The sequence below is a fragment of the Herpailurus yagouaroundi genome, unplaced genomic scaffold, assembly GCF_014898765.1.
Source record: "Herpailurus yagouaroundi ecotype Mexico unplaced genomic scaffold, PumYag 184, whole genome shotgun sequence".
NCBI lineage: Eukaryota > Metazoa > Chordata > Mammalia > Carnivora > Felidae > Herpailurus > Herpailurus yagouaroundi.
Window position 1 is genome coordinate 23,201,041 of NW_024412415.1, and position 11,816 is coordinate 23,212,856.

At 43.4% G+C, this 11,816-nt stretch overlaps 1 protein-coding gene across 3 annotated transcripts in view; it reads left to right on the plus strand.

Annotated features, from left to right (window-relative positions):
- Positions 1-11,816, plus strand: part of MYZAP (myocardial zonula adherens protein) — a 90,857-nt gene that overhangs the window by 20,206 nt on the left and 58,835 nt on the right. For all 3 annotated transcript variants that reach the window (XM_040492811.1, XM_040492812.1, XM_040492810.1), the window contains exons 3-5: positions 3,365-3,520; positions 7,267-7,359; positions 11,137-11,250. In XM_040492811.1, coding sequence (XP_040348745.1) covers positions 3,365-3,520; positions 7,267-7,359; positions 11,137-11,250 — 363 coding nt within the window. The remainder of the gene's footprint in view (positions 1-3,364; positions 3,521-7,266; positions 7,360-11,136; positions 11,251-11,816) is intronic.

The window sequence follows — 11,816 nt, forward strand, 5'->3', positions numbered from 1 at the left end:
CTCTTCTCTTCTCTTCTCTTCTCTTCTCTTCTCTTCTCTTCTCTTCTCTTCTCTTCTCTTCTCTTCTCTTCTCTTCTCCCTGTGTTCTCCAATTTTTCACCAAGAGCTTACTTACATTTCATCACAATGATAGCAGTCTCGGGCTCCTTTGCAACTCCTAGAGATTTTATGATGGGGGCAAACCGCAGCTCCCTGTCCCTCCCTCTAAGAAGATCAGAGGGTGTTCCCTTCAGCTGGACTGTATTTATGTATACTGGGAAGTTCCCCAGAACCTCTTCCAACTTCTAAAACTCCCTCTTTATTCAGCAAATATTTATTGAGAAACTCATCGAGTGTCTGTCACTGTGAGATGTCAGGGATTATGATGGAAAAGAAGACAAAGGAGGCCCAGTGGATTGGGGAGCAGGCCTTACATAGATGATAGATGACAATACTAATAATCACTCCACTGTGGTTGTGGTGAGGGTGTAGAGGCCTAACCAGTCTGAAGAGGCCTTGAAGGAGAGACATTTCAGCCCACCAGTGGGCACCTCGTGCAGAGGGAATAGCCCGCATAATGCCCTGTGGTGAGAAGGAGAGGTTTGCTGATAAAGGAACAGAAAGGAGGCAGTGAGGGCAGAGGGGAAGACGGATCCCAGGAGGCTGGACAAGGGCCTCCCCATCCTGAGCCTGCCTCTTCCCAGTAGCCCGACCGGACCGGGGGCCATGGTGTTGGCTTCCCTGCCCCTGAGGTTTGGGCTGCCGCATGGAGACATGACTTTCAATTTCACTCTTGACTCTTAGCTATTTTGAAGGCTTTGTGGTCAAGGGAAGAGCTTAGATTTGGGAAGATGTACTCAGGCACTTGGATGTTGCACTTTGGAAGAACTAATATTTACATGGTAGGGTTATTGTGAGGATTAAAGAAAATACTGTATAATAAAGCAGACAACAAATATTGCTCCCCTGTGCTTTCTTGGCAAACATCTCTTCCCTGTCCCCGTCACAGTACAGTTTCTGCTTACACTGCCTCAGGAACCTTCTCCTCGGGGAATGGCCCATCCTCATGGCCCTTCTCTGGGCTCTTATTTAGTCCCTGACTTTGTAATATTCTTTTAGGTTTAGTTTTTTGAAAGTTGAAATGAAAGCTGTCCATTCAAAAATAATCCCCCCCGCTCTTTTTTTGGCTAAGAGGCATAAAGGAAAAAATGAAATCCTGTTTTAACTGAAGACACTGGTATTAAAAGTCTGGGTTCCGTCCTTTCCAATGTTTTATACACACAAACAGACATTTAAAAGAAAAAAAAAACAAGAATAGGGAAATGACTGGTTCTCACTTAACAGATCTTGGCTGTCTTTTCACGTGGGTAACCGTTAGGTCCATGAATTTCATAGACCTTGTTGTGTTGTCCGTGACATTTTGTGTTTTCTTCCGTAGGCGGTGGTCCTCGTGTCCCGGCAGGGCAGGGAGGCAGAGTGGTCTGCGTGCGGCCACCTGAGCCTTTTCCTGAAAGCCGGTCCATATGGGAAAGGCTTTGCTCTGCAGAAATGCATTTCTGCTTCTGTCAGCCTCAGCTTGTTTTTCAGGAAGTGGGTGGGGTCTGACTGAAAGAGTTTGCTTTTGTTTCCTGGTACATAGAGAGTTTCATTAGAGCTTTTCCTCTTCCTAATTTTATGTCTGGGAAACCAGAGGCCTGGACTCGCAGCTCATCATTCCACCAAGAGCCATCTGACAACGTCTTCATCTAAATTTATGTACACATTTCAGGAGTTGCATTAGTGCCTGTGGGGCCCAAGCACGAAGGCCTCAAGTGGAATCATTTTCTGGAAGTAAATGCAGAGCATCATAATTCCTTATGTCTTTCCAAGTATGTATGGAAGGGTGGAAGCAATGGGTGTTTTGTTTTTTAGTTTTTTTTTTTTTTAAAAGCTCCCATCACAGAGAAACAATACAAAAGGGTATAAAGACAGAATTGAAAGTCATCCCAATGCCCAGTATCCCCGCCCACCCCACTGTCCCCCTCCTTAGAGGTCATTACTGTTAATAATTTGCCATGTATCTCTCTAGACTTTTCTTTGACAAAGTTTAAAGAAATGGACTTAGAAGATTTTCATTCTGCCACAAATGAATGATTTTAAAATGCAAATGACAGTTTTGCCTGCCAAAAAATATGGTGTGAGTTGCATGGAAGGAATTTTGGCAAAAGTGGCTTAAAAATCAGTGGGAGGGCAGAGTCGCTCTTATGGAATTCACACTTCTGCATGGTGATTGCCAAAGTACCAGGGTTAGCCCAAGGGGATATAGGACGTAGGTCGGTTTGTCTGTGAAGTCTCAGTCCCTGGGTTTTTCTCGCCCTTCTATGCTGTGGAGGCTCTGACTCCATCCCCCTGCATCTAACAGAGCCTGCAGTATGGGGAAGTATACTTTGTGTCACACAGAATTGGTCTTGAATCTAGATATGTGACTATCAGCAAGTTATTAACCTCTCTGAGCTTTGTTTTTCTCAGCTATAAAGTGGAGAGGACAATTGCCACGTCATAGGGTGGTTGTCTTCACAACTTAGGTGTACTAAGGGACACACCCAACCTATAGTAGAGGCTGAACAGATCTTAAGTTCCCTTTCTCCCACTTCTTGAGCCTTCATAGTCTACACGGGTGTTAGGACTTGGCCATGTTACGCCTTCCCGAGGGTGTTTGCATTTCAACCCTGAGCAAAGCTTCAGGTGAAGGAAGTAAGGCACAGGAAGATGGTTTTGGAGTGAAGTCACGCTGCCTCTGCCTGGCTTTTCAGAAATATTTCATGAATGGTCACAGCAGGTTGTGTACTCACCCCCACCTCCTTTTCTCAGAGCGGGCTCCAGAGTCAGTCCTGACCTCAGGGGATAATGTGGCTGCCAGGGGGCAGCCCACATTCTTCTCCCACTATCTCAGCCTCCTGTACTGCAAGTGATGTGTTTCGTGATGAGGTTGAGGGCACACGGAGGAACTGAGATCAGGGGAAAAGCAGCATTACCAGCTTACTAGAAATGTGAGAATGCAGGCACTTGATGTTGTCATGATGGACAACACAGGTCTGTCTGGCACCTTTGTAAGAATGAGAAAGGTGCCCTGCTCCGGGGCGAGGTGCCCACTCTTGGGTGGGTGGTTAGGGTTTCTGTAGAAATTTGAGAAAGGTACCCTTCCTCTACAGTAAAAGGCTGGCTCCACCCATGCTGGGTGCCAGTGGGAGAACAGCGAGCAGGCAGGGTTTCCCCTGTTTCTCTTTGCCCCTGGGCTCCTCTGTGCCAGCACAGCCCGCACAGCCATATATGGTGCACCCATTATCACAGCTGTTTCCACGAGGCCTAAATGATCATTACCCTTTTCTCCTTTCCACCGTCTTAGCGTCCTGACTTAAGCAATGGAGAACCGACCAGGAAACTTCCCCAGGGTGTTGTCTACGGTGTGGTGCGGAGATCAGATCCCAACGAACAGAAGGAAATGGTGGTGTATGGGTGGTCCACCAATCAGCTGAAAGAAGAGATGAACTACATCAAAGACGTGAGTCATTTAAGGACTTTTGTTTGTTTATCCTCTTTTTGTAGCATGTGAGAAGGTGGAGTCAGAAGCATCGATGTGAACGTAATAAGACATTTTGGAAGAATTCCTAGTGTCGCCTTTTTGGGTGGAAATATTTCTACGTATCTTTATGGTAATGTTAAAAATACGGATGTAATTCTGCACTGAGGTACAGAGTGAACTTCTGGATGTTACTAAGCAGGGGTACTCAGGAGACCAAATGACTCCTTTCCATGAATGATACAGAGGCTTTTAAGCAATTTTGCTTATTACATTGGATATTCTACTCTTAATATATAAGTTTGGAAAACTATAAATTCGTTTGCTTTTCACCATAAGTAACGGAAAAGCCAACAAAGGAAATTTGTGTCATGTGGGGCTAAGTCCACGGGTGGGTGGGCTCCAGGCAGGGCACGTCCAGTCTCCAGTCCTACTTCTCTGAATTTCGCTTGGTTCTTTCCTCCTTCATCCTCAGGCTCATGGCATCATCTGAGCATGTGATGGTGTCTGGAGGAAGAGAAGAGGCCGCTTATCTCTGGTTTCTTTTTAGAGGCCCTCTTTTAGGCTTCTCCTCATGTCTCATTGGCCAGGACTGGGTCACATGCCCATTCCCAAATCTATCGCTGGATGGATCCCCTGCTGAGGAGAATGAGATTGATGATGGCTGGCTCAGACCAATTAATTATGTTCAAACAGATGCTGAAAAGTCAACCACACTAGACACAGTCCGTCCTAGGCCAATCAATGCCATTTCTTTGTGTTTACTATTCCATTTCTTCTTAATTACACACTCTTTGAAGAAAGAATGGGAAATACAAAAATGTATGAATCCATACATTTTTTATTATGAATCCATAATTCTGACATTTAACCAGAACAGTTGTTAAGGAGCATTTCCTTTTAAATTTTTTATTTCTTTTTGTCTTCTCTCCATCCATCCATCCATCCATCCCTCCATCTATCCATCTATCTATCTCCTTTCCTTTTTGGTTATTTTGGCCTCTCAGTGCCCTTGTTTTCCAAATCAGTGTGATTAAATAGCACCTGAGTTACTTTCATGCTCATGGGCTCTGAGCACCAACCTGTGGCCTAGAAAGTGCTCTTGAGAAACAGAGCCAGGTGGGGCAGTGGCCTACCTCAGAGGTACCACGTCTGTTTTTGGCCCAGCCAAGGTTTTGTTCTCTCTGGGCTTCAGTTTTCTCCTGTGTAGATTGCAGAGTTTGGGAAGGGGCCCCCAAAGTCAAAACTGCCAGCTTTGTGGGGCACCTGGGTGGCTCAGTTGGTTAAGCATCCGACTTTGGCTCAGCTCATGATCTCGCAGTTTGAGTTCGAGCCCCGCGTTGGGCTTTGTGCTGACAGCTCAGAGCCTGGAGCCTGCTTCAGATTCTGTGTTTTCCTCTCTCTCTGCCTCTCCCCCACTCGTGCTCTGTCTCTCTCTCTCTCTCAAAAAAAACATTAAAAAATTTTTTTAAAACCTGCACACCCCATTTTATTTGGTGCGTTTGCAGGCAAGATACAAAGTCATGTTGTCAACTTTTATATGGATTTTTTAAAAGAACATCTGTGATCAAATATTAAAAATAACTATTGGACATCTTCTTTCATGTCTTGAAAGATTTGGGTATTTGTATAATTAAAAGGAATAAAACATAATCTTGTCTTGATTAAAAGTAGTATTATAATACTACTATAATAAATGTAAATAAATGTAAATAAATGTATAATAAATGTAAATAAATTCATTATAATAAATGCTTAATAGAGAAAATAAACGCAAAACGAGCTATACACATACACAAATGCATAGGACATGTGTTATCTCAAATCCCTAGTCATCCTATCCCCGAATACAATTTGTAATCATTCAGAATATATCATTCCTGATTTTCATATATAAGAGCAACTTGAACATTCCTAGTCTCCAGTATTTTTCTTACAGAAATACTTAGTCCCTCCTTACTTAAAGTCCTCGGATAACATGGCAGTGCTTCAGACGTAAGCCTTTTAAACAAGGCTGAGACTTGCCATTTGCCCAAGACAAAAACAGCAGGTGGAGGCTGGTTCTGAACCAGGGGTGACATGTGCCTAGGTCACAGGAGTGGTTCTGACCTGAATTGCCAGCCTCCATTAAAAAATTAATTTCCAGGTTCCACCTCCTATAGTTGGCTTCAGATCCATCTCGCGCTGGCTCATCCCTAAGCATGTTTATGAGGTTGTTTGTTCTTCCTTGCCGTGAGTGACTCTGGCCCAGTTAGCTTCCTGCAGTATTTGCCACCCAGCTCCCCCAGTCCCCACTGGTGAGCAGTACCAGAGCCAACTCAGGGCCACGGTAAAAGCCATTCTGTCTACCCAGAGTGAAGAGTTGTGCTTTTGGTCTCATTTTTCTAAAATGTTTGTAGATGACAGGAAGAAAGTAGACTCTTATCAGGATTCATCTAGTGAAGGCTTGGACTCTTGCCTTGCACCCCCCTCTCCTGCACCCCCTGCTGAAATATTTACCAATATGCAGTCACCCTGAATAAACATGCAGTCTGATTTAAAGCCATGTGCTAGCTGTGCAAATGCAGCTTCAAGGTGAAGTGTCCCCATGCTGTCCCCAGCACACTGGTTCTTCCAACCAACTGTTGCCTTTGAGCCCTTCTGTCATTGGAAGTTCTGGAGCCTCCCTCTAGAGGGCTCCCTTGAGACCTCTTTACCTTTTTTTTTATTAAAAAAATTTTTTTTAAATTTATTTTAGAGAGAGAGAGAGAGTGAGAGCAGAGGAGAGAGGCGGAGAGGGAGAGAGGGAAAGAGAGAGAGAGAATCTTAAGCAGGCTCCACACTCATCACAGAGCCTGATGCAGGGCTCAATGGCAGGATCATGACCTGAGCTGAAACCAAAAGGTGGACACTTCACCAACTGAGCCGCACAGACGCCTTGGGGCTTCTTTTCTGTTGGAGGATTCCTGAGTTCTCCATCAGAGGGGTAGCAGAAGAAGGGAGGAGACAGGGACAAGGTTTTTTGCTTTTATTTACAAAATTTGTAAGGCTCTCCTTACCACTCCAGAAGTGCTACTATAGGAAAAACTTAAACAGTGATTATGTAAACAGATGTTAGGGGTCACCCTGACTTTTGTTCTATTTCATGCCTTATTGTGATTATTGAAGAACTGATGTTCAAATTTATGGGCTTTCTAGGCTCCTAATTCCCTGCTGTTCATCCCAGGTATTTAATTGCTCTTTGTTGGTCAGAGTGGAGATAGAGAAAATTAGAAGTTGCTTTTTGCTTTTTGGATTTTTGATTCCTCTTAGCTGCCTGTTTATAGAGTCAACTTGTTAAAATTTTTGTACTTACAAAAATGTGCAATAGAAAGAAGGGTAAATCAAGAAAAAAAAAAAAGAAAAAGAGGTAAATCTTACCTGAATGTGGTTTAATAGGTGATAGGTGAATTTCAACAAACCATTTTTTCTTCAGAGCTTATTATTTAGTAATTAATCTTTATTAATAATTATATACAATCATAGTACATATTTATTATCATTGTTATTATTTGGACAATACCACTGGCTCTTAACTAGATGTCAGGATGATTTTTCTCCCTTAATCTCCCCACTGTCATGTACTTAAAATTGTGTGTGTGGGCCCGTCTTCCCATTAGGGTTTCTTAAAACCCTTAAATTAGGGTTTTGGCAGTCTTATGTAAAAGTGTTATAACTTGATCTTTAACCAGCATCTTTGTGGGCTGCAGGTGAGAGCCACTTTGGAAAAAGTAAGGAAGCGAATGTATGGAGACTATGATGAAATGAGACAGAAGATTCGACAGCTCACCCAGGAACTGTCAGTAAGTCAATGTCCCAGTGACTTGGAAATATGGAAGGATGGTAGGTCTTAGAACTGCCTCCCAGTGGCTGGTACCTGAACATATCTGAGTTTATGATGTTCTTTGTGAGTGGCATCCTATTTTAAGTGAACTGAGATTTTATCACAGAATTAAGCTTATTATTTTGAGGAACATTTTTTGTGGCAAGAATAATCTTTGCCTTCAAAGCATTCCCTGTAGAGTCAGGAACAAGACAAGGAAGCCAGCTATCATTGTTACTATTTAACATTGTACCTAAGAACTAGCCAATGGAACTAAACAAGAGAAATAAATTTAGTGGTATAAAAACTGGGAGGATAGATGTAGGGCTGTCACTGTTTACAAACTATATGATCATATACCCCGAAAGCTCAAGTGAACCAATGAAAAAATCACTACTATAAAAAATAATTTTGTAAGGTAGCAGGATAAAAAAATTAATAGATACAAACAAACGGACTTCATCCTACAAAAAACAACCAGTTAGAAGTAATAAGAGCAACAGAAAACCACCAGATACCTAGGAGTAAACTCTACCAAGAGGTAAGACATACCATGTGCTAAGACGGGAAACACCAACATCAGTCAGTATTGTTCAGGTTAATATACAAACGTCATGTAACCCAATAAAAATACGAGCAGATTTTTATTTTGTGTCTTTACAGCTGGACTAGGTGATTCCAAAGTATACAGAAAATAAATATGAACAGTTGAAATTCTGGGGGGAAAAATAGAACGAGGGAGACTAGCTCGATTAATATTACAAGAAACTGAGAGACTGTCAGAGATTAGAAGAGTATCCTATTGGCACATAAATAAATAAGCATCCATGAAAAAGCCCAGAAATTTACCCCAATATATTATAAACGCAACATCTCAACTAAAGGGAGGAAAATGGACCAGTCACCATATGCTGTTGGGACAGACTTACATTTAGATAAATTCCAAAGAGATCAAAGATTTAAATATTGAAGGTAAAACTTAAAAGTGCCAGAAGAAAATATATTTGAATTCTCTTATACTCTAAGGGTGAAAAAGGCTTTTTATTACTCTGACATGAAATCTCAGGACCATAAAAGAAACGTTTGGTAATTTCGACTACACTGACATGAAAGACGTGTGCTGGCAGGGCCACTAGTCAAAATCCAAGGACAAACCTAGGAAAACTGATTTGCCCTTCGTCTCCTAGATAACAGGCTAAGTTTCTGAGTATTCAAAAAAGTGCCCAGGTATCAAGAAGAAAAGGCCACAAGCCATAGAAATAGGCAAGATATTTGTTACAAGTAACCTACAGCAAGATGAAGGTGAAGAGTTCTTCAGTGTCTGACAGGATGCTCAACCCCACTCCCAATAAGAGGGATGCAGAGGCAAACCAGCCTGAGATGGAACTTTTACCTATGAATTCAGCACACCTGCAGGAACAGGACAAGACATCGTTAGCAGTGCTGTGGACAAACAGTCAGGTGGCTGGATAGGATGTCATTGTGTAGTACTCCCAGGGACAGCAAAATGGCCGTATCTGCCACATCCTATATCCTGTGACTCAGCAATTCCGTTCTTAAGAACGTACTCTATAAACTCTCACGTTGTGAAATGACCTATGTGTCAAAGTAGTTATCACAGCACTGTTTGTAACAGTAATGAGATTGGAAACCTAAACATCCATGAAGAAGGGGAAAGTAAAATAAATTGTGATCCTACAGTAGAATATGCAGAATTTAAAAAGAAGGTGGGGAGGGGAGAGGAGAGAATAAAAAGAACAAGTAAGCTCTTCAAAAACAGATATGGAAAGATTTCAAAGATACAGAGTGGATGGTAAAAAAAAAAAAAAAGCAAGATACAATACCTACAATGAGCCACCACTTATGTAAAACAGAAGGGGAAAATAAGTGTTTAGCTAAGTTTTGCGGGTGCAAAAGTAGTTACTAGAAGGATGATCCAGAAACTTAATTTTTTTTAATGTTTATTTGTGAGAGAGAGAGAGAGCGAGTGAGCACGAGCACAAGAGGGGCAGAGAGAGAGGGAGACACAGAATCCTAAGTAAGCTCCAGGCTTTGAGCTGTCAGCACAGAGCCCAATGCGTGGCTCAAACTCACAGGGTGTCAGCCAAAGTTGGATGTTCAACCGACTGAGCCACCCAGGGACCTCTGATTCTTTTTTATTTTTTAATCTTTATTTTTGAGAGGGGGGCGGACAGAGAGGATCCAAAGTAGGCTGTGTGCTGACAGCAGAGAGCCCGATGAGGGGGCTCGAACCCCTGAACTACGAGATCATGACCTGAGCTGAAGTTAGATGCTTAACCAACTGAACCCCCCGGTGCCTCTCAATAATTGTGATTCCTGACTGAAGATCAGAGTGGGCAAGGTGGTGCCTGAGTAGATGGGATGGGAGTGATAGATGTATTTGAATGTGTACCTTTTGTACTTTGTAAGTGTTTGAACTGTGTGGATGTATTACAGATTTAAGAAAAAATAACATACCTGTGGTTTAAACAAACTAATGCCTGTGAGAAAAAAATTTTTTTTATATTTGCAATTCACAGTGTTGAAGAACAAAAGCCCATGCATATATGACCTACTTTCCATAAAAATTAGTTTCTGCAGGAAGGAAGCATAGGTACAGCAGTTGTGCATTAGGGTTTAGCATATGGCTTGGCTGCGAGATGGTCTGCTTAGGTAAGACCCGCTGCCTTGACGATAGGCGTGGGACTGTGTAAACATACCCACCTAGCCCATTGTCACTGGCTTGTGGGAGGACACTTGTGAAATTCTCACATACTTGTGGAAATTTCACTCTGCCATCCACTGACACACGTCAACATCTGTAATTAAAGCCAGGGGATGGGATTTGCAATAGATGCACAAATAGTCTCTGCCCCTGGCTTTCCATTACCGTCTCCTGCACACCCTCATTTTCTCCTGTGAGAATGGTCATGGGAATGCGTCTCTCTGCCTATAGTCTTCTCCTCCTCCAGGCCACCCCACATTCCACAGTTGGAATAAGATTCCTAAATTCCTGCTGTGTGAACACACCCGTGAACAAGAACGTGCCACACGCTCCTGGTCCTGGTCTGCCGTGTCAACTCTGCCTCCCACTCTTGGAGCGTACCTCCTCTTCGGTCATTTCTGACTGCTTGTGGCTCCCACACACCACGCAGGGCTCTACCCTTGAGCCTGCCCGGAACCCTCACCCCCTAGTTCTGCCTCCCTGCTTCTGTATGTCCAGCCCTCCTTTAAGGTCTAGCTTGGGACTGGTGGGGTGGAACTGTCTCTGATGAAACAGTCTCAAACATGTTCAACACACACGCCCAACAAAGGTAACACAGCAACAGCCACGAAACAACTCTTAGGACTGCGTGAGCCCCAAGTGTGTTCTTTCTGTGGTGAGGAGAAAGAGCAAGATGGCCCGAGAAGGTATTGGACCTGGGTTCTCGTTCCAGCTGTGCCACTGCTCAGCTGTTGGGGAGCAAATCCCTTAACTCCGATTCTGTTTCCTCTGTATAAAAGGGGATGTTCCGGCTGCTGCATGATGTTGTGAGGACTAAGTGAGGCCCCGCGGGTGAAAGTGTAAATACTATACAAAGGAAAGGCGTTCTTGTCTGTCTTCTCTTCGGGTCATGCAGATGTTGATACTGTATTTTAAGCTGTACCTGACACATCACTGAAATGGATGTGGCTCCTGTCAGGAGAAAGTTCCGGCCTAACCTAAGATTGTTGCTGGTATATATGGTTTTGTGTAACCACTTGACATCCTGTCCAGGTTTCACAGGCTCAGCAGGAGTATCTAGAGAATCACATCCAGACACAGTCGTCAGCCCTGGACAGCTTTAATGCCATGAACTCAGCCTTAGCATCGGACTCCATCGGCCTGCAGGTACTCATCTGCTCACTGTTAGACCGGTGCCTTCTGTGACAGGGTGAGCACGCTGAACCACACGTGGGCCCTGTGCCTTTGTAGAAGAGTAAACCACGGGATGTCCTCAGTTCATTATTCAGTTCCTTCAAGCATGGCCACAGTAAAGACCCTGCTAGGAAGCCAGAGAAAGAAATTAAAGAAGGCGCTTCCAAGCTGAGACTCTAAACCTTTGAGCTGCATTTGTCTTTGCCATCATTGAGATGGGGGTTCAGATTCTGAGTTGCACACAGAGGTGTCACTTTCTCCAGGAGGTGCCCTGGTGGTCATAAGTGTCAGTGCCTTAAATAGCACAGCAGCTCCTGCTCTTTGCAGCCCCAGTGTTACAGGATATTCCACCCAAGCATGGAGAAGGCAGACTTAATCAAGGACAGTCTGTATTTATTCATGGCAAGTAACTCTCAGGGCTGTTAAGCACTTTTTCCAAATTTAGAAATTCTTTTTTTCTTTTCTTTTCTTTTCTTTTCTTTTCTTTTCTTTTTCCTTCCTTCCTTCCTTCCTTCCTTCCTTCCTTCCTTCCTTCCTTC